The following is a 23,948-nucleotide window of genomic DNA, read 5'->3' on the forward strand; positions in this document are numbered from 1 at the left end:
GGGCTTTTGTGTGTACTTTTAATTATTCCACAGGGGAAAATAATTGAAGCATCTCAGTAATTATAGCAATGATTCAGCTTCTGGACTCTTCTCATATGCAACTCCATGTCTCTCTCTGTGTATGTGTCTGTCTTGGTCTTTGCCTGCTGTGTGGGAGCTCTTGTAATTATGAGTCAGCTCAGAGAGGGAGGTCAGCCCTTCTCCTTGACTGGCTTAATCTGTCCATCTTTCCAAATTGCTTCCTCATACCCAGCTTGCTCAACACCTGCAGCTTACCGTGATTAAATGGATTCTTACAGTCTCTTGTGACAGCTTGTTGACCTACTCGTCAGGGAATTTATGTGTTATATACTGAGTCTAATAGCTTGAAAAAATATTCATAAAAGTATTATATGAATGCTTTTTCACTAATATGAGTCAGACTGTGGTTGTCTGTCACAATGGAGAGGCGGAGACACACAATGTCCAGTACACAAATCCAAAACAGTAAGCAGAATCAATGTCAAGACAGGCAAAAGTGTCAGGCGATCAGCAAACAGGATATCACATCAGAGACAAAATACAAAAAACCAGGATACTAGCAAAGTTAACAGACAGACAGACAGACAGACAGACAGACAGACAGACAGACAGACAGACAGACAGACAGACAGACAGACAGACAGACAGACAGACAGACAGACAGAACAGCAAAATAGACAATGGCTTGGTAAGTCAGAGTGAGAACAACTGAGCATTACTTCACAAAGTCTTTGTGAATGAAGCTCTCTTTTAAAGGGTTGTGTGTGTGTGTGTGTGTGTGTGTGTGTGTGTTTGTGTGTGTGACTGTGTGATTGGAAACAGCTGACAGTCATTAGTACTCTGGTGACTGAGAGTGCCCAAAATTGGGAATTGTAGTCTGCTTTCGCCATATTTGTAGGCGGCAGTGCATTCTGGAAATTGGAGTTCAGAAACAGCATTGACATGACATTGCCATAACACTGAATAGTTACCCTTATAAATGTGATGTAAAACTCTATGTAATGCTTAGTTTATCTAGTAAAAGCCTCGCTTGTTAATGCAGGTATTTGAATCCCAGCAATTAATGTTGCCACACAGAGTAGAAATCCTTGAGATGTTTATCTATATGGTTGGCAATAGCATTTCACTTTGAGAAGAATTAAGATTCTTAGTGCTTTATGGCTGGTAATTTGGATAGATTCAAATGATTCTTTATGATGCTGCAGGAGAAACTGGAGTCAAGTCCAAAGAAAGATGTTGAGGGCATGGGGGTGCCTGAGATTAAGTATGGGGACTCGCTTTGTTTCATCATGCACATGACCACTGGCCTGTGGCTCTCATACCAGGCACCGGATGTAAAATCAACTCGATTGGGGCCTCTCAAGAGACGGGTAAGTCACTTATGTATTTTCAACATTTATCATGATATGGCAGGAATAATCAATTCACATTATTATAATGTATGCACTTTTTATTTGCTTTTTTAGGTTTTAGACGTGATGGCGTGGCCAGTCAATATAAATTCAATTACAGCCACCTTCTTATGATTACATAAATGCAATATTAAATTCACCAGTTATTGCTTTTCAGGATGAGTGAATATCATAAGATCCTTTCTCTTCTCACTTCTGCCTTGATTTCTATCAGGCATGTCTCCATGCAGAAGGACACATGGATGATGGCTTCACTCTTCAACGCTGTCAGAATGAAGAATCACGTGCTGCACGCATCATCCGCAACACCACCAGACTCTTCAGCCATTTCATTAGGTATGGGGCCATTCTACACTTCGTCCATTATTATGTGGTGGAAATTTTGTCTAAGGAGGTTGACCATTCCTGAAAGTGTTCAACATAATTCTCTGGATTTAAAAATGTGAACAATGTAAGCTGCGAAAGTTTATCTTTTGGAGAAATGCCATCCATCTCAATACAGTTTATAGTGAGGACATATTGTAATGCTAATGGGATATATTTAATATCATTAACATCTTAATGCATTTATAAATTGAATGTGTACATGTGGGCCTGGGGCTGGTGCCATTATGAGAAAACATTAGGGCTGCATCAAAAACTTATACATTATTATAGTAGGTGATCTAGATGAAACAAAAGAGACGGGTCTCATGAGTTTCCTGTAGGATGATTATTAGTGGCTACCCATTAATTAAAGCCTGAAATGTAGGGGCGATCTAGCCAAAGTGTAGAGAAAATAGGGTGGACAGAATACCCACTCCAATACAAAGAGCTGTAAATTAGCAGGAATCTAGCTAGAAGGGTCAGCAATTAACAGTACATGGTATGTTGTGGGAATTCCACTCTATGGTGCTAGCAATACATTAGCCACATTAGCTTTCCAGCTAGTTCTGCTTAATGTGAAATATTTGAAGAATAAAACACAGAGTGGGGAACTGACTCATGAGGGGAAAAAAGTTTCAGTATGTTGCTGCTCACAGTGCTGTGAATCAGAACTAGGCAGAACCTGCAGAGAACACATTTCACTCCCCAAAGACAGAAATGGATTATCTGAATGCTGGGCAGTGCTCAAAAGGGGAAAAAAGGCTCAAGGCTAATAGGTGCTACAGAGCCCAGTAGCGTTCTATGAATAATAGGGATGCACCAAAATGAAAATTCTTGGCTGAAGCCGAAACCGAATATAAAGAAAAACTTGAACGAAAGCTGAAGGCCGAATACCAAACACGTTTTTCACGTTTTTTTCCATTTATTTTGCCATTTTTTTCACTATTGCATAAATTAAATAGACAAAATGTGCTTTTTACTATTTGGTCTTGCTTTTCAAAGAAAAAAATAAATTACAAAAACTACAATTTCAAAATATTTATTTAACACTGAGCTTTTTTTTTTCTTCATTCCAGCAGGCATAGGCTACCAACAAGGCACAATATAACTTTAAATAAATAAAATAATAAAATAAAAATATTTTTATGTGGCCATCTTTGAGCTCCCCTTGAATAGCCTATGTTAGGCCTATAACTGACTGCTGAAAGAATGGAACACTCTGTAGCCTACAACAAAAAAGTGCATTAAAAAGTGCATTGAAAAGAGTGCAAAAATGGTTCTATTCGGTTATATACGGCTGATTATATTCGGGATAAATACCGCTCGCATCCCTGTACACCTCGCGGAGTATTATAGTAGATATAGGATTTGTCTGCCTGCCCTTAAATAAATACGTCTTTACCTGCTTCCGTCCTCTACTCCCTTACGTCTCGCGACGTGACAGAAACATGCTCCGGAACAGAAACAAAACAAACGCACGTGTCCACAGCTCGTGCATACACACGCCCCCTCATCGAGGTCGTGACATTCGCGCGTCTCACTCTGGTTGCTAGACTATTTGGTCGCGTCATCAAACACGTCATTGTTCGGTCAAATTTATTCGGCCTTTTCACTTATTCGGCCGAACACCGAAAATGCTTTTTTTGCTATTTTCGGCCGAATAATTTCAGTTGCCGAACATTCGGTGCATCCCTAATGAATAATGCTAATATTAGCAAAGAAAAGTCAGGTAGAAAGGAATGAGAGGCTACCCCCAGCTTTGGAGGACACCTGTAGCTCTTATTGTACTCACAAGCTGCTAAGCAGATTCCAGCTCTATAACATGTTCATGAGCACCTGTGAGAAGGTGAAAAGGAACAATTGATATATGATGGCAGTATTTATAGCAAATACTGTGTTATGTCACTATACTGTATAAGGTTGTTTGTAAGTCTTGCTGTGTTTGCACAAATGGTGGTATGAAGAGTGAAATAGAGCTTGATACAGATATATATTTACATGAGCTGTACTGTTGTAATCTATCTGTAACATTGCAAACAACTTTGGGTACATTAAAGTTACCTTTGTAGTTTATGTTTAACTACACCAGGGGTTCCACAACCTTTTGGGCAAATGACCCCAAATGGACATTATGAAATTATTGCATCCCTGGTCCTTGACCACCCTATATTTTTTTAAATTCTAGATTTATAAGATTTGTAAGATATGAACAATTTATTATGTCAGTAACAAATGTATGTATAATGTAAGACCCTAAAAACTAAAGGAATGTTTTTTGCACTTACTAACCAGCCTATTGGGAAGTGTTGTGTTGTTATAGGAAAATCCATGCCCTGGTTTATATTTAATGCATGGTTTTGCATGCACATTACTCACACACTCGCTGACTATCTTATATACAGTCCCCTCCGAAAGCATTTGAACAGCAAGGCCAATGCTATTGTTTCCACTATACATTGAATGCATTTGGGTTTGAGATCAAAAGATGAAGGAGAAAATATATCAGAATTTCAGATTTAATTTCCTGATATTTACATCGAGATGTGTTAAACACCTTAAAACATGGTGCTTTTGGTGGCAGACCACCCAATTTTTAGGTGAGCAAATAGGAACAGATAGTCTCTCTTAAAGGAAATCTATTTTGAGCCTTTTTACAAGATGTAATATACAGGTGCATCTCAAAAAATTTTAATATCATTTAAAAGTTTTTTTCCCCCATTATTTAATTCAAATAATGGAACTTTAATATATTCTAGATTCATTACACATAAAGTGAAATATTTCAAGCCTTTTTTTGTTTTAATCTTGATGATTATGGCTTACAGCTCATGGAAATCAAAAATCCAGTAACATTAGAATAAAGAATTTATAATACAGAAATGTTGACCTTCTGAAAAGTATGTTCATTTATGCACTCAATACTTGGTCGGGGCTTCTTTTGCATGAATTACTGCATCAATGTGGCGTGGCATGGAGGCACTCAGCCTGTTTCACTGCTGAGATGTTATGGAAGGCCAGGTTGCTTTGATAGCGGCCTTCAGCTCGTCTGTATTGTTGGGTCTGGTGTCTCTCATTTTCCTCTTGACAATACATATCAATACAACAGTCAGGAAAGTTGGCTGACCAATCAAGCACAGTAATACCATGGTCAGCAAACCAGTTAATAGTAGTTTTGGCACTGTGGGAAGGTGCCAAGTCCTGCTGGAAAAGGAAATCAGCATCTCCATAAAGCTTGTCAGCAGATGGAAGCACGAAGTGCTCTACAATCTCCTGGTAGACGCTGCACTGACTCTCGACTTGAGAAAACACAGTGGACCAACACCAGCAGATGACATGGCACCCCAAATCATCACTGACTGTGGAAACTTCACACTGGACTTCAATCAACTTGGATTCTGTGCCTCTCCACTCTTCCTCCAGACTCTGGGACCTTGATTTCCAAATGAAACGCAAAATTTACTTTCATCTGAAAATTGATTGTGGTTGTGTGTACTGAACCAGACTGAGAGATTAAAATCTCAGGAAACCGTTGCAGGTGTTTTGAGTTAATTAGCTGATCAGAGCTCTTCTCAGGTCGACATTCCTGTTTTATAAATTCTTTATTCTAATATTTTGAGATACTGGATTTTTATTTCATTGAGCTGTAAGTTGTAATCATCAAGATTAATACAAAAAAGGGCTTGAAATATTTCACTTTGTCATGTATCAGGGAAGGAACTCTGGACTCCACTTCCCAGCAGCCACTGCACCACACTCATCAGTCACATTACCACCTGCACCTGTAGTCACTTTTGGTTACCGAGCACGCTTATATATAGCCACTGTTTTGCACTGCTTCCTTGTCTCATGTTGTCGTCATTCGATGCTTTTGTCTATGCTGCCTTGTTTAGTTTTTGCCACAGTGTTTCGTATGTTTGCTGTAGAATCCTTTGTGTTTTGTTTGTTATTAAATGTTTGAAAATCCACGCTTGCATCCGTATCCAACTTCATATCGTGACACACTTTATGTGTAATGAATATAGAATACGGAATATTTTCAGGGTCCAGGAGTCCCGGTACAAGTGGGAGCCTTTCAACTGGGCTGGTACCATCTCCCACCCTCCCTCCCCTACGGTGCATCTAGTCCAGCGAACCGAGTCAACGCAGAATGGCAGTCAGCCTCCCTGCTCGTCTGAGGATGCCACTCAGCCTTTTTGTTCAGCTGTGGACGCCGCTCAGTCGCTGTGCTTTGCTGAAGACGTTGCTCCGCATCCCAACATGCCCGAGTGCTCTGCTTTGTTCTCCTGTTTCGCAGAGGATGCTGCTCCATCACCCGTATTTGATGAATATGTTGCTCCGCGTCCCAACATGCCCAACTTTCCTTCTCCGCTGAAGGCAATGCTCGGCTTTACCACTCCGCTGAGGAAGCCACTCCACTTTTCTGCCCTGCTGAGGACGTCATTCTGCCTTCCTGCTTAGCTGAGGACTTTGCTCTGCCTACCTGCTCGGCTGAGGATGTTGCTCTCTCTTCCTGCTCGGCTGAGGATGTTGCTGTGCCTTCCTGCTCGGCTGAGGTCATTGCTCTGCCATCCTGCTTTGCTTAGGACGTCGCTCTGCCTCCATGTTCCGCTGAAGAAGTCGCTCCTCTTCTTTGCTGCACGCTGTATGTCACTCCCCCTTCCTGCTCCACGGAGGGCATTGTTTCCCCCTCGTGCTTCGCAGAGAGCATCATTCCTCCCTTTGGCCTCGCGGAGAACCTCGCTCCCGTCTCTGGCTTCGCAGAGAACTTCGCTCCCCCTGCGGACCATGCTGAGAGCGGCACTCTCCCTTCTAGCATCAAGGGGAACGTCACAACCCCTTCGGCTCCGACTTGAGCCTTGTTCCTCCCGCTGACTGTACAGTGGCCATCTCTCTGCATTCAAGCTGGGCCGGGGAGATCATGCCCGAGTCTGCTGACACAGACAACCAAGCTCTGCTTTCCTGCCCAGTTGAGGACGTCGCTCTGCTTACCTGTTCCACTGAGGATGTCACTTTGCTTTCTTGCTCTGCTGAGGACACCTCCCAGCCTTCTGGTCCAGCCAGGGACATTTTGCCCAGGGGGCCAGGACCACCAGAGGGAGGGAGTGTATTTTGGCGCTCCAGGAGAAGTGCCCTTGGGGGTCGGGGGGGTTCTGTCATGTATCAGGGAAGGAACTCTGGACTCCACTTCCCAGCAGCCACTGCACCACACTCATCAGTCACTTGACCACCTGCACCTGTAGTCATTTCCGGGTTAACGAGCACGCTTATATATAGCCACTGTTTTGCACTGCTTCCTTGATTCACGTTGTCATCGTTCTATGCTTTTGTCTATGCTGCCGTGTTTAGTTTTTGCCACAGTGTTTCGTATGTTTGTTGTAGAGGCCTTTGTATTTTGTTTATTTGTTATTAAATGTTTGAAAATCCGCGCTTGCATCCGTATCCAACTTCATATCGTGACACACTTTATGTGTAATGAATATAGAATATATGAAAGTTCCACTTTTTTAATTAAATTACTGGAAAAAAATACTTTTCCATGTGTCCACAGAATGTGTCTGTGAAGTTTCAGCTCAAAATACCCCACGGATCATTTATTATACCATGCTGTAAATGCCCCTTTTACGGGTGGAAGCAAAAACATACTGTTTTCTATGGAAGACCAAACCTGCAGAAATTAAAAATAAATATCCAAATAAATAAATGGATAGATAATTAAATGTAATATGAAAATATAATTTATTAATTTATTTATTTTCCTTTTATTTATTTATTTATTTATTTTTAATTTTTGCAGGTTTGAAAAACCTGGCGGACTTGGTGCAGCTCACTTAGGGGAGGATCTATGCAAATAGGGCAGAGTCCCTGGGCGGGGCTTGTTTCAACGGGATGTCGCGTTAGGTAGAAAATGAAAACAATTCATTTTGAGACACTGCTTATGATTTATTGGGAATAAAATAAGGAGTGGGTGGATTTTTACCATTGTTGGGTGGTTGTGTACATACTCTGCCAGCACAGATTTATGTTCAAATATCATGTAAAAGTGAATTTTGCCTAATAGGTCCCCATTAAAGTAAATAACACTTAATATTTGGTTGCATATCCTTTCCTTACAATAACTGCATGATGAAGCTTCATGTAAGGATGCATTTCTGTGTAAATTGGAAAGCATATTACTGTACAAGTTACTGTAAACTTCTGAATTCATTTTTACTGCTACCATTATGACTTACTACATCAGTAAAGATTAGTGAACCCATTTGAGAAGCAGACATACAAGCCCAAACCATGACACTACCTCCACCATGCTTGACTGATGAGCTTTCTCAACACTTTGGCCTTGAAAAAATGGGTGGGCTCAAATAACAAGTGCCATGTTCTAACTTGTTTAACAGATCTAGATGTAAATATGAGGAAATTAAAGATGAAATTCTGATCTACCCATCCAAAAGATTTAAAAGTGACATTCACTAGGCGGCACATCAGAGCCAAAATCCTAGTCTGTCAGGTTTCCTAGCAAAACTGTAAAATGTTCAGTGATTTTATGCACATCAACATTAAACACACTGATCTACTCTGTCTCTCTTTAAAAATTAACACTTTTGTCATGATTCTTGTTATAGGATGCATCTCAAAACTGAAAACACTGACCTTACATTCAAAAGTATTTATTAATCTAGAAAATCCAGAATGCAAAAGACCTTTCAGTAGATTTGAAGACAACATTAAAGGTTTTTAAAATTTAAACACTAACTGTAATAGGAAAACCAGTTAGTGTTAGTACTCAATAGTCTAGAACAGTTTCCCAACCCGGGTGCTGCGGCACCCTGGGGTGCAGTCTGATGAGAGCAGGGGTGCCATGTAAAAATCCTTCAAACATTTCTAAAATGCTAAAATGTGTATAAAACATTTAATATATATGATAAATATGTCTGAAATAATAACACAGACACATAAATAATAAGACAGACACACACACGCATAACAATAATAATAATAATTTTATATATATATATATATATATATATATATATATATATATATATATATATATATATAAAATTATTCCCTCCCCCTCGACCCCCCTTGCTGACCTGTCAGCAGCACATCAACATCAGTATCCGTAAAGTATGCGTGTGTTTTATCCTAATAATTAGCATAGGATGATGCATCTGTAGTACAAAAGAATATTGACAGATTTCTTAAAAGAAAAGCTCCAGCTGCTTCTGCACCATCAACTTCATCCTCATGTAGCTAATGCCTTGTTTATACTTCTGCCTGGCTCCACACCGCGAGCCTCCACTGAGTGCACACGCACCTCCCCAAACGGACGAGGCGTTCATATTTGACGACTATAGGAGTAATCGTCCTATAAACCAAGAGGAAATAGCTGAGAGAAGTAGTTTGTCGGACAACCATAGCAATGCTTAGAAACAAGGCGTCTTACGTGGAGTTGCTGAATGCTGAGGAGGAATTGTTGTGTTTCTTTTTGATGATGTTTGTTTTCAGTAAACTTCACTAAAACCCACAGTATGATAAAAAGAGCAAAGAATCATATAAAAATAATATAAAACCCAGTAAACCTTGAGATTATCACTTGTCACATTACAACAGAATATAACTATAAATATGAGAACATGTATAAAACTAAATTGAACAACCTAAAAAAATTTAGCACAAGGATGGCTGACCTGAGTGTGCACAACTATATCAGTGAGCTTGCCCATTAAAATTGAATGCAAGGTGTTGTGAATTGTTTTCAAAAAAGGTTAATGCATGGAGCATCTGTCGTGAGTGAGAGCTATTCAATTCTGTGAGCAAAGAGCACTGAGACATTGAGATTTTTTTGCTCACTCTACATGTTTTTAGGTCTACATGTTCATTTTTGAAACGTTGGGTGTGGGGATAAGATGTATGTTCCTATGACTATGATCAGTTCCTCTGGAAAGAGTCTCTGATCCCATTAAAAGCACAAAATTAGTCTACAGTTAGTCTGCATTCTTATGCAAAGGTAAATAAACATTTTATTGATGGATGCAGTTAAATCTGCAATGTTATGGATGGATGCAATTGAAATTCTAATGGTTTCTGATAGTTTATTATGATAAGTGGTGTAAATATGCCACCATTTAAGATAAATTTCAGCTAGAAACAATCACAAATCATTTGAATCCTTTTAGCAAATGTCCTGTCAATAGTGTATGCTAAGATGTTATCTACAGGGGTGACAATTACATTTGCCAAATGACTTTACACAGGGAAACTGAACATATAGGCATATCAATACAAATGGTGGCCTACTTGTTAATAGTAGCTACATTATTCTATGTAAGTTAGCCATGTACAGCTGTAGTTGTAGCTAATATGATAATTAAATTTATTGTGATCTCTTTTGTCTCCACCTTTTTAGGAGTTCTGAATGAGATCAAGGTCTGTTTCCAGAAGAAAGGGAATTGGTTAAGATTGACCACTTATTGTCATGTCTCATCCCCACCCCCAAAGTCTCAAAAATTAATTTGACTCTCAAGCAACATGTAAAACTTTCGAGCGAGTTGAAAGGAGGCTTGCATGTCTCAGAGATCAGAGCTTGCTGTGCGGAAGAGCCCTCATGCATCTCACTGCTCCACAATCATGAATATCCTTGTGTGCAAGCATTTCAAATTGTGATACTGCTGTGCGCACTCAGGTTGGCCATTCTTGCACAATTTATTAAACATACTGTTTAAAAGCCATATATTGTCCCCATATGTTAGCATATTTGCTTCACATTTCTGGGGTTCCGGGGGTTTGAATCCTGCCTCTGCCTTTTGTGGGAGAGTTTGCATGTTCTCCCTGTGCTTCGAGGGTTTCCTCTGGGTACTCCAGTTTCCTCCCTCAGTGCAAAGGCATGCATTGTAGGCTGACTGACATTTATTTTCAAATTGTCCATAGTGTGTGAATGTGTGTGCAGTTGTGCCCTGCAATGGGTTGGCACCCCATCCAGGGTGTCCCCTGCCTTGCGCCCCGAGTCCCCTGATGTAGGCTCCTGGCGCCCCACGACCCTGTGTAGGATAAGTGGTATGGAAAATGGATGGAGAGATATTATCCCTTAACTGACTGATAATTGCCATACTTTTTGTGAACATGTGAACATAAGTTCTTAATTAACCTTGAGAACCCTAATTTTTTTTATCCATTAATCATGTAATATAACTACAACATTTGAATCATTGAATCTTATTTCTTAGAGATCTGGACAGTCTGGCTGGGAAGAATCGCACAGCTGTTGTTCTTCCTATCTATGAGGTTCTCCAGACCTTAAACGACCTCATTACATATTTTCAACTCCCTGATGCTGAACTGGAGCATGAGGAGAAGCAGATCAAGCTACGCTCGCTCAAGAACCGCCAGAACCTCTTCAAACAGGAGGTTAGTTTCCTCACCAGCTTCCAGGCAGGCTTTGACAAGCCAAGTCTGTCATTTTGTGCGTCCTTTTTTAATGGCAGTTTTATTGAGAGGACATTTCCATAGCAGACAAAGCTAGCTGATGGAAATTGCCATGGTCCTATTTTTATGAGAGCAGATCAATTTATTCTGCAGTGTGCAATTCTAGGTCTGTCTGCTCAGCTCAGGATAGAAATAAAAACCAGTGCTATGAAGAGACCTTTAGAGAAGGTTATATGAGGAATTATAATGCAGGTGCTTACAATGTAAGTATAGTAATTAGCATTAAAATTGGCCTCCTGTGCCGATTGAGAAACACTTTGATTGATGTAAGTCCACATGACTAAGAAAGTCCTACTTTTGCTTTACATCCATAAAAATGTGTACTCTGAGATGCACTATATGGCTAAAGGTTTGTGGACCCTTGACCATCACATACATTTGCCACAAGGTTGGAACACAATTGTATAGAATGTCTTTGTATGCTGGAGCAGTACAATTTTCCTTCACTGGAGCTAAGCAAACAAAACCTGTTCCAGCATGACAATACCCCTGTGCACAAAGCGAGGTCCATGAAGGCAGGGTTTGCCAAAGTTCGGAAGACCTTAAGTGGGCTGACCTCAACCACGCTAAACACCTTTGGGATGAACTGGAATGTCAACTGTGCCCCAGGCCTGCTCAACCAACATCAGTGCCTGACCTCACTATTACTCTTGTGGCTGAATGAGCAAATCCCCACATTCAAATTCTACTATAAAGCATTTTAATATTTTGTCAGTGGTTTCCTACAATAGCCTAACCTAAACACTGCCTTACTGAGCTCCAAAATAAAGCCATATTTCTATGCAAACTACCCCCAGTTTCCCAAAGAACTATTCTTTAATTCTAGAGCTGCTGTTCCATACATACCACGCACACCATACACCATGCACAGGGCAGCATGTCTCAGCTTTTTGTTGTTCTTCATTGTTATTAAATGAAAATCTTCCTGGAAAATTATGCAGGTATTTTATGAAATGTCAATTAAAGGTATTCCATTGAACGTTTCTGATCTTTCTAATAAGTTTAATAAAATATTGTTATTATTGTCAATTACAAACATTAGTTCGCTGATTTTGGGGAAGCTACTGGTTTAAGTCACACTTCAGATTCAAATACGACTACAGATACAGATATTTGGAACACTAAATGTATACAGCTATAGATAGTGGTCTTGCCTTATACCCCTAGTAAGTATGTTCTGTTTCACTTTGTGTCATGGCTGTGATCATCATCTCCCGGAAGGCTAGAGGACACTCTAGGGTAAAAGAGGACACATATGGTCACTGTGACAACAGCGGTGTCTTCCTTGACCTCTCTTACTCTTTCTTTGTCTCTCTTTGTCTTCTTGTGTCCTAGGGGATGCTGATATTGGTGTCTAACTGCATTGATCGTTTGAGTGTCTACAACAGTGCAGCACACTTTGGAGAATGTGTGGGAGAGGAAGCTGGCACAGCTTGGAAAGATATTCTCAACCTGCTCTATGAGCTCCTGGGTAAGACAGTATAATGCCTGAGCTTCTGTTAAAGTGGGAAATATGTCCAAATCAGTTATTGTCTAAGACTGCCTTGAAAAAAGTCTTTATATTTAAATCTGTATAGAATATCAATGCTGAATAAAGTTACCAATAGTGTGTGATTAGAAGTGGTTTGACTGGTTTTTGAAAGTTTTAGTCATCTCTTGTTGTCATCAGTCCATAGTACCTGCTGTGTGGCTGAATGGTGATTTATCAGAAATGTCAGTCAGCCCACTTTATTTTTATTACTGCTGGAAGACTAAACAATTCGTTGGGTTTTTGATCCAGTGTGATTGTGAATATGGCTTCTATGTGAAATAAGATTTCTAAAACATATTTAAAAAAAAACTTGCATGTAATTGAAATCTATGGTAAATTAACCAAAGGGTTAATTCTACTTATAATAGAAAATAGCCTTACCATTTTTACTTTCAGGTTTTACTTTATTAGAATGTTAGTTGTAGGATTTTATGGCAGCTTGAGGGTCTTATTTGCTATTATAGTTCAGTCAGGGACTCTTACTGTAGAAAAAAAAAATCTATCTTAGCACGTGAACATTATTTAACGTGGACAAATGTATCTCATTATAAGTTTACAAATAGTGACTAGTATTATAAGGTTCTATCTGTCCTTAATTTTTCATTCAGATAGAACCGTATAATACTAAAGTCACTAAATATATAATAATGCATATTTCTATACATTAAATATATATATATATATATATATATATATATATATATATATATATATATATATATATATATATATCAAGTTTGAAATTGCCTTTTCTTTTGGCAGATTGATACTCATTTGTTTTATTGTAATCTGTTACTTAGAAATAATATATAAATTTGAGTGATGATTTGTTACACGCACACACATGCACACACACGCACACATATGCACACACATGCACACACTCATTATTTACTTTACCTCCATTTTACTTTCCTTTTTTTTGGTTCAGCATCCTAGCTTTGATATTGTGAAGAGATTTTTATCCCCCACAGGGGACTGTGATGTCTTATGACATCACACACACTGTTCAGCCGAGATGTTTTCTCAGCAGATGGCCTCTGAATCCATGATGAAGTATGCCATCTATCCTCATCAGTGTCTGATATGGCAGCTGATGTACTTTCGCAACTCTCACAAATAACACTGGCAGTGCTGTATCTATTTTAACCATACTTATAGGTCGCAGTGCATCACACACACACAAAAAAAGATACCAACAAGGTAATGTGCCATGACTCATTCATATACATATTAGCGAGGTACAGATCAAATTTAAAGGTACCTTTCAAACTGGGCTTTGATTACACAGGCATAAAAATCTTTTATATATATATATATATATATATATATATATATATATATATATATATACATATATATGTATATATATATATACACACACACACATATATTTTTATATATATATATATATATATATATATAAAATTCTGGACGATTTATGAAAAGTGTATATCCAACTGTGACATTAGATGTTTTATCTAGTTTGACTGTCTTTAGATAACAGATCAGTAGACTTTGTTGGTGTATTTTTTTATACTTGTCTGGAAAGTTATTAGTTTGAGTTTTCTAAGAGCACATTCATCTTCAGGTATTTATTCAATTTCCTATTCATTTGTCTGACATAAGGAATTCCCAAATAATAAGTGAAGGTGTAGTTTGAGGCAGTACCACGTTAAGCCTTTGGCCTGGGGTTAATGCATCCCTTGGGGTCCCAGTTATAGTATAAGCCAGTTATATTCCATCAACTGGTAAATCAAATGCGCAATCAAAGAATCGTAAAAACTAAAGGCACATCGTACCCAAAATGCTCAAACAAGGAGTGCATAGTGAAAACTTGAATTAAATTTGTTTATCTAATAAAAATAAAGAGAAATACAGCACGCATGTCATCAACCCATATAGGCTAAAAATAATCCACATAAATTAAACAATGTTATCAAGTAATAATTTTACAAATCATAAACAGTCCCACAAATAAAATTAATTAAATCTCACTCAGCACTAAAAGGGCTTCTTCCTGCTCTTCTTCAAAGAGAATTCCTTGATTAAATCCTTAAAACCAAGTTGACGCAGAATGTCGTACTCACTTGACATCACTGGCAAACAGTTAAGCCTATTTTTCATGCATTGATGTCCTCAGTCTATTTTTTATAAGCCCCAATTTTTAACCACCTGATTCAGAAGTGTTGGCTGAAGGAGGGGGCATATCATCATGCAGGTGGATGCTACACACTGGTGGTGGTCGAGGAGATTTCCTCTTCATACAATGTAAAGTGTTTTGAGTGCCTATAAAAGCAATATAAATCTAAGGAATTATGATTATGATTATATTCGGCCTAAAGTGAGCGAGGTCATCTCGATAGATCCAGTAAGCCCCCCGGCCACGGCTGATAGTGTAGTTGATGTAGTAGAATTAGCCTCATTGTCATTTATTGTGTCACCACTATCAATGTCTAGGAGTTCTTCTATATTTTTTTTACGCTTTTTTTACATTTATGTCATTTTTGGCAGACACCCTTATCCAGAGCGACTTACATGTATCTCATTTATACAACTGAGCAATTGAGGGTTAAGGGCCTTGGTGGTAGCTTGGCAGTGCTGGGGCTTGAACTCCTGACCTTCTGATCAGTAGCTCAACATCTTAACCACCGAGTTACCACTGCCTTTTTTAAGTTTTAAGCTTATGTATTTTGCTTAGAGTTTCTAATTTCTCAATATTTATCTGTTGCTGCTTTTTTTTCTCTTTTTAGCACAATATGTATGCAATGTAATATTGTAATATTATGTAATATTTTCTGACATTTTCATGCGACATGTTGTTGAGGTGATGTTATCCTGTATGTACTGTCCATCGTGACTCGTGTGTGTGTCCATGCTGCTCTACATACAGATAATTACCTGGACCAAACTGTGTAATTTTAAAATGCAAAAGACAATCATCTTGAGAGCCCCTTAGTGTTTGGGGCCCTGGGCTACAGCCCATGGTGCCCATTGGAATAACACGGCCTTGGTTTGAGGGCATGAAAACCATTAATTTAACTTCAATATGGACTTACGATAGGCAGTATGTAAAAGCATACAAATACAGGTCAAGAGCTTTAGTTAATATTCATATCAAACATCAGAATGGAGCTTCAAAATTTCTCCAAATTCCGGTTCTTGGCTGACAGGAGTCAAACCCAATGCAGTCCTCTTCTGTTGTAGACCATTTCCTCAAAGTTTGATGTGTTGTGCATTCTGAGATGCTTTTTTGTTCACTGTGGCTCCTATTGGCTAGAACAGTCTGGCCATTCTCCTTTGACCTCTTTCACCAGCAAGGTTCTGCCCACAGGACTGCCACTCACTGGTTGTCTTCCCCCCATCCCCCCCCCCCCACACATTTCTGTGTAAACTCTATAGATTTTCGTGTCTGAAAATCCCAGTTTCTGAAGTACTCCAACCATCTCGTCTGGCACCAACAAACATGCCACTGTCATAGTTTCTGAGATCACATTTTACACATTCTGTTGTTTGATGTAAACATTAACTGAAGCTCTTGACCTGTATGGCCATTATGCTGGTGCCACATGACTGGTTAGATAATTGCATGAATGAGCAAGTTTAAAAATGTTCCTAATAAAGTGGCTGGCAAGAGTATAATCATGTGCCATGTCACAAAGATGACCATCGTAGTTAAACCAAATAATATATATATTTAAAAAAAAACAAACATTTTAAAAACTGGTGATTTTGCAATGCCGATACATAGAGGTAATGACTTGAGGGGGAAAAAAAAGAAAATTAAAAATGGTCAAGCATCCTGTATTGGACCACTTGAGATGGAATGACCCAGTCTGCACACTGTTTTTTCCCCAAGTGTGAGCCCTGGCATTACATTTTGAACACAAACTAAATTACCCATCTATTGCTGTACTGTTTTGATTCCTCCACTAGGAAGAGACAGGTTAAAAAGAACCCTTAGAACCCAAAGAAAAAAATCATATCAAGTTTAAGATTAAAAGATTATATTGGATATTATTCTGGATTATTCCAAGTGCAGCAGCGCCATTAATGGTCATAAGGAAAATACACAGAATGGTATGAAAATGTGATAAGGGCTAATTTCTTTCTAGATTGTAGATTCATGCTGACTATCATTGACAGTCATGTGAGGTGACTACACAGAGTGAGGTTTTTGAGAATTTGATTTCCATTTGGGTTGAATATTTGTCACTGACACATCCATAAGATGTCACCGACAGTGATTGAGAAGCATGTGAAATACAGTTGTGGATGTGTGAATGTGAACAAGGTACATTATGTTCACTGTCATGCTTTAATAGAAACTAAAAATCTACGTGCACATTGGTCAATCAAAGTGCCCCAAAAAAAGCGGGGGGGGGGGGGGGGGGGGGCTGGGGTGTCGAGGGGATGGGGGTCACAGTGGCTCAGTGGTTAGCACATTTGCCTCACACCTTCAGGGTTGCATGTTTTCCCCGTGCTTAAAGGGTTTCCTCCTGTTACTCCGATTTCCTCCGGAGTCCAAAGACATGCATTTCTAAATTGTCCATAGTGTGTGAATAGGTGTATGCGCAATTGTGCTCTGTGATAGGTTGGCAGCCCTTCCATGCCTTGTGCCCTGAGACCCCTGGGATAAGCTCCAGGCTACGCGTGAGCCTGTGTAGGATAAGTGGTATGTGATAAATTCCAAATTGGCTCAAATTTATAAAGGCAAATGTGTAGATTAGTGCATATGCAATGTTTTGAAAACAGACACCTATTTAATCCATATGTAGACTTTTGGTGTGCGGGTTACATTTTAGGCACTTCTTTTTTTTTACATTCTGCTCTGGAGGTTTCTGTTGCCTACTGTGGGAATGTTGCTTTTTCACTGCTAGATTGGAACTCAGATCTGTGTCCTTCATATGGCGTTTGAAAGCGTGATTATGCTTTGCTAAAGACGGAGAATTAGTTTGCTAGCCACATCTCACCTGCAGTCTTCAGCTGCCAGCATGTACATACAAGCACACACACATACACAACCACACCTGCATCAGTTTAGAATTTTATATGCACTGTCTTTTCCTTCATTCCTGGTCAGAGCTATTTGATCCTGACAGTATGCTTTAACTCTTCATACTCTCCTGTGCACCAGTAGTCTCATGTCATCGACAGTATACAATATATTTTAATTAATATACACAAAAGCTGAGCTGACTGAATGTCTACTTGATGTGTCCTTGGGAGGAGGGTGATGTCTAATAAGATTGTAGAATATTAACGTGTCTTGCAGCAAGGTAATAATCTTGAGGATGTATGTTTTCATTTATGAGATGAAGGTGTAGCGAATTTCTTCAGGGTATGCGTGTGTTTGATAACAAATTATCTCCCCTCTTTATTTTTTCCATTTAATTTTTAGCTGCTTTGATCCGAGGAAATAGAAATAACTGCACACAATTCTCCCAAAATCTGGACTGGCTGGTCAGCAAGCTGGAGAGACTGGAGTCATCCTCAGGTAGAGCAAACAGTGTCTCATTATTGTCACTGACAAATAGAGTTGAATATATTTTGTCTTCAGTCTTGCTTTTCTGATTATTATTTATTCTGTAAATGTGTGTGTTATTTGGTGTCAGTGTGACAGATTTGGTTTGGCTGCCTTACGAGTTTGTAACTCCATCCACCTTCATTCACCCAATTTGATTAGGAGCAGGTCTATGTTCATTGGAATAGTTATTGTATCATCTCTTTGAAACACAATTTTCTATGTGCTGTCTTGTCTTCCTATTGGTTCCCATGCACTGGAGCATTAATGACTGATTCTGTGCTTCAGGGATCCTAGAAGTCCTTCACTGCATCTTAATTGAAAGCCCAGAGGCACTTAACATCATTCAGAGAGGACATATCAAATCTATCATCTCGCTGCTATACAAACATGGCCGCAACCACAAGGTAAGCTTCTGCTGCTTCCTTTTGCATGATTGACCAACTATCTAATGGACAGGGCTTCACATAGAATATAATCCATGAATGCAAGTTTATTTTTTATTCCTTAATTACCAGTTATGCCTTGCTCAAGGTAATTTCAGGGCTATCTTGTAACATTACAGAGAAAGAGAACATGATGTAATTTTTTAGTTAAAGAGGATTGCTTGCTGCATGTAAAATATTAATGAGACCCTCTTATCATCTATATGATACTCAGATTTCAGAAAATGTATAAGCTTATTGGGTTATCAAGCTGAAAAACCACTTTGGGAATATACCACTTAATGTAAATGAACCAGATTTGTAAGGACATGACCACTACTCCCACTGTCTTTAAATTTCCATCTTTTGTCTCTTTTTGTTTGTCATAAGATCCTAGATGTTCTGTGCTCACTCTGTGTTTGTAATGGAGTAGCTGTAAGAGCCAATCAGAACCTGATCTGCGATCACCTGCTCCCAAAACGAGACCTGTTACTCCAGACACGGCTGGTGAATGATGTCCAAAGGTAGAGAAAAAAATATTTTTTTTGTAGTGGTCACTGCACTAAATTATGCAACTACACAGCTGAGTAAATGTGAAATGTACATTTTTCTGTAATTATGACATTTATGTACCATTATAACCCAATAATTGCTACGGCATAGTATTTGACACAAAAATGGTCTTTTATCTAAGGAATTAAATATGATGGGGCATGCTGTTATAGGAAAATAAATATCAGTGTAGTGTGATATGAGCTGACTTGGCACAGAGGACTATTATTTTCCAATAACAGCATGCCAAGTTTTTATTCCTCTTATACCACAGCAATTTGTCAGTGATTACATTTTTATTTATTTATTAATGAACAACTAATTGTGATTTTTTTTTTTACCATTTATAGTTCTAGTTAATGTTGTGGAATTATATGGGAATGGTAATGGTCTGCACTTCTATAGTGCTTTTTTAACCATAGCAGTTCTACAAAGCGCTTTACACTGTGTCTCATTCACCAATTCACATACACACACTCATACACCAATGGTAGCAGAGCTGCCATGCAAGGCGCTAACTTGCCATCGGGAACAACTTGGAGTTCAGTGTCTTGCCCAAGGACACTTCGGCATGTGGAGTCACGTGGGCCGGGAATCGAACCGCCAACCCTTTGTTTTAGTGGACAACCCACTCTACCACCTGAGCCACAGCCACAAATAGCCAAATATCCAAATAACCAAATAACAGCATGTTTTTAAAACCATTAATTATGAATTAATGTGGAGCTTTATGTGGAGCGTCCATTGTACAAGTTCTGTTAATTATGAACCATTAATAAGTTGTTGATATATAAATGATGTCATATTAGAATCAGTGCATTAATATAAACCTATAATATGTATTATAGCTGGCACTATTGTCAAAGTTGCTGTTATAAAACTATTAATCAACACATTTTGACCAGTCAGTGTAGAGAATCTGACAGTGCTGTGGTAAATGCTTTTTATTTTTTATTTTTTTTTGCATGAGTGTCGCGTAAGAGATTTAAAGTAATTTTTTAATATTAGGCTACATTTGAATACATACTTGCATTAATCAAATGACAACACTGACTGCCTTAAATATAATGACATGCGGGTTGTGATAAAAATAACAACTAGGTGCAAACATATGTTAAAATAACACACTAAGTGTTGATTCTAGCACATCTGTTTCGTGAGTGTTGCATTTTCCATTGGCTTTATAAACAGCAAGTCATACATTTACACATTTACATCATTTATTAAGATTTTTTGACACAAACTGTCTGTTCTGTTTCCTTTTCTATAATGATAGCATGAGACCTAACATCTTTCTGGGAGTGAGGGAAGGTTCTGCTCAGTACAAGAAGTGGTACTTTGAGCTGATGATAGACCAGGTGGAGCACTTTATAACCAGCGAACCTTCTCACCTGCGGGTCGGGTGGGCTTCCTCCAAAGGCTATGCCCCCTACCCAGGGGGTGGAGAGGGCTGGGGGGGAAATGGAGTTGGAGATGACCTCTATTCTTATGGGTTTGATGGACTTCACTTGTGGTCAGGTATGCTTAATTACTAAATATTTAAAATACAGGATGTCCCAAAAGTCCCTATACATAGGGAACTATGCATGTCGGTTGTGCCTTCGTCAGTGGGTGTTCGTGGACGTCCACTCCTCGCTTGGTCCGCAACACTTTCAGTCATTTTGAATTTGTTAAGAGGTTTGGCAACAGTGGACTGGCACCCTGTCCAGGGTGTACCCCGCCTTGTGCCCGATGCTCCCTGGGATAGGCTCCAGGTTCCCCCGCGACCCTGAAAAGGAGTAAGTGGTTGAAGATGGATGGATGGATGGATGGATGGTTTGGCAACAGTGTGTGATGTGCTTGCCATTTTTCTTGTTAAAGTACTTCGCAACCTTGTGACAGCTTCCCAATGCAGCTATGAGAATGATTTCAATACGTTCTTCTTTTGTCAAAGACATTTTTAAAGGCTATCTGAAATTTTTTTTAGATATCTGAAAAAGTGCCTATGTGAAATAGTGCCTGTTAATTAAGTTATATACTTGAACAAAACCACAAGGATAATTCGTTTTTTCAATCATTTATGCAAAAGAAATATCAATAGATGTGATATTCTTCTGTGGAAATAGTAAGTACACCCATGGCCTCAGAAGCTAGTATTGCCCACTTTAGCAGAAATAACTTCTAGTAGGCATTTTGCATAATTGTCCACCAGGCTTGCTGGAAATTTTGACCACTCTTCCATGCAATATACTTTCAGTTGCGAGATGTTTGAGGGTTTTCTTGCATGTACTGCCTGTTTCAAATCCCCCAACAACATTTCAATGGGATTCCAATCCAGACTTTGCCATTCCATAACCCTCCATTTCTTCTTTTTGAGCCATTCCTTGGTGGATTTTGCCTGTTGAAAGGTCCACTTTTGGTTCAACTTCAACTTTTAGACAGATGACCTCACATTATCTTCACTCTTCATCTTCATCATCTGCACTCTTTGATATGATGCAGAATTCATAGTTGAATCAATGAATGCAAACTGCCCAGTCCCTGAGGCAGCAAAGCAACCCAAAAACACAACATTTCTACCATTGTGCCTCATAGTTGGTATGAGTTGCTGCTCCTGAAAAACTGTCTTTGGTCTATGCCAAACATGTGTGCTGTTACTGTGGCCAAACAGCTCTATCTTTGATTGTCTGTCAAGTGCACATTATTCCAAAAGGCCTGGTCTTTGCCTATATGCTCATTGGCAAACTGTAGTCTTGCAAAGGCTTTTTTCCTGGCACGCCTCCCATGCAGGTCAAAACCTCTTTTTTCTGAAGGCCTTACAGAACTCTTTAGATCTTGGCATGATGACATCACACAACCCAAAAGGGAAAGGGAACACCAGACACTAGATATGAGAGGGGTATAAATAAGACAGGTTGCACCTGCATTCCCTAAGCAGGTTCTTATCACTGGCACCCAATCTTGAACACCTGACTCTTTGAAGACATAACAAATAATCTTTGGGTTTGAAGGTGTAATAAATGTAGGGGTGTACTTACTTTTTCCATGTGTTTTTTTTTTTTTCATTTAAATTGAAAATGACTACAGAATGTCACTTTTATGTGTCATTTGATAGAGTGTATCAACTTTATAAAGAGGATCAAATGTTTGCTTGTCCAAAAATGTCAAAGAAGCCAACAATTTCCATGGGGTGTCCTTATTTTTTCACATGACTGTATATGTGGAGACTTTTGGGACACCCTGTAGATTGAGATTTTTTATTTTTTTTTCAATCAATTTAGGTACTTAAATTGTGCTATTTTGTTCTGGCAGTTCACACAAAATGCAGTTTATTTATTTTTATTAGTCACTGTTTAGTCTGAAACTCGATTTATTCTGAATTGCCTCTCATGCAAGTGCAGTGCTCATGAAAGTGATCTAGTGTGGATTGCTAAGGTAAAGGTAAAATACTTTATAAAGTGCAGAAGTTACAGTTATAAGGCATTGACTGACTCCTCCTCTGTGTTCACAGACAGTTCTTTGTTTATGTGTCTATGTTTGTGCTGCAGGTCGAATCCCACGGAGAGTAGCTTCAGTAAACCAGCATGTACTTGCCTCAGATGATGTGGTGAGCTGCTGTTTAGATCTTGGAGCTCCAAGCATCTCCTTTAGAATCAACGGTCAGCCTGTTCAAGGCATGTTTGAGAGCTTCAACACAGATGGTCTCTTCTTCCCTGTCGTGAGCTTCTCCGCTGGTGTCAAGTATGTAACAAATGTACAAATTAGAGGGATTATACACTACATGGCCAAAGCTTTGTGGACACCTGACCATCACACGCACATTTACAAAAAAACTTGCAGATCTGTTTGCTGATATAAAAAACTCCACTCCTCTGGGAAGGCTTTCTGCAAGAATGTGGAATGTGGCTGTGCGGATTTGCCCATTCAGCCACAAGCGCATTAGTGACGTGAAACGTTGGGTGAGGAGGCCTGGGGCACCATTAGCATTAAAGGTCATCCCCAAAGTGTTCAGTGGGCTTGAGGTCAGGGCTCTGTGCAGGCCGCTCAAGTTCTTCCACTCCAACCTTGACAAACCATGTCTCCCTGGACCTTGCTTTGTGCACAGTGGCATTGTCATGCTGGAACATATTGAAGGGAAACTGTAATGCTACAGCATACAAAGACATCATATACAACAGTGTGCTTCCAACTTTATGGCAGCAGTTTGGGGAAGACCCACATATGGGAGTGAAGGTCAGATGTCCACATACTTTTGGCCATTTAGTATACAGTATGTGTGTATATATGTTTACACAGTACATTGGACAAGCTAGTTTGAGTGTCACAGCTTGATAAGCATTTTCTCATAGTTTGTCTCAGAATTGTTTCTCATTGCTTTTATTACTCAGTTGCTTTACAACATCCTGCCATGCTTTTTTATTGCCTTTTTGGAGTACAGCCTTTTGTATTGCCTCTTATTACCTACTCTATTTCAAACCTTATTCACACCCATTCATTTACTAATATCCTTTTGCAGGTAACCTGTAAGAGTTGGGGTTTTTTTTTGCCATGTAAAGTGTTAATATTAATAATATTTCATGACCAATGCAAATGGTTAAAGCTCTAAAGCTGAGCACTGAGTGCATGGTGGGCATGTTAATACTCCCGGCACTTGG

General features: G+C 39.1%; 1 protein-coding gene across 1 annotated transcript in view; it reads left to right on the plus strand.

Moving 5' to 3' along the window:
• LOC128612961 (ryanodine receptor 3) overlaps positions 1–23,948 on the plus strand; it is a 232,833-nt gene that overhangs the window by 90,421 nt on the left and 118,464 nt on the right. Inside the window, exons 11-19 of the mRNA XM_053633452.1 lie at positions 1,227–1,391; positions 1,648–1,769; positions 11,024–11,204; positions 12,618–12,753; positions 18,215–18,310; positions 18,626–18,744; positions 19,153–19,286; positions 20,591–20,832; positions 22,842–23,034. Of these exons, the coding sequence (XP_053489427.1) occupies positions 1,227–1,391; positions 1,648–1,769; positions 11,024–11,204; positions 12,618–12,753; positions 18,215–18,310; positions 18,626–18,744; positions 19,153–19,286; positions 20,591–20,832; positions 22,842–23,034 (1,388 nt within the window). The remainder of the gene's footprint in view (positions 1–1,226; positions 1,392–1,647; positions 1,770–11,023; positions 11,205–12,617; positions 12,754–18,214; positions 18,311–18,625; positions 18,745–19,152; positions 19,287–20,590; positions 20,833–22,841; positions 23,035–23,948) is intronic.

Source organism: Ictalurus furcatus, chromosome 9 (assembly GCF_023375685.1).
Source record: "Ictalurus furcatus strain D&B chromosome 9, Billie_1.0, whole genome shotgun sequence".
Taxonomy (NCBI): domain Eukaryota; kingdom Metazoa; phylum Chordata; class Actinopteri; order Siluriformes; family Ictaluridae; genus Ictalurus; species Ictalurus furcatus.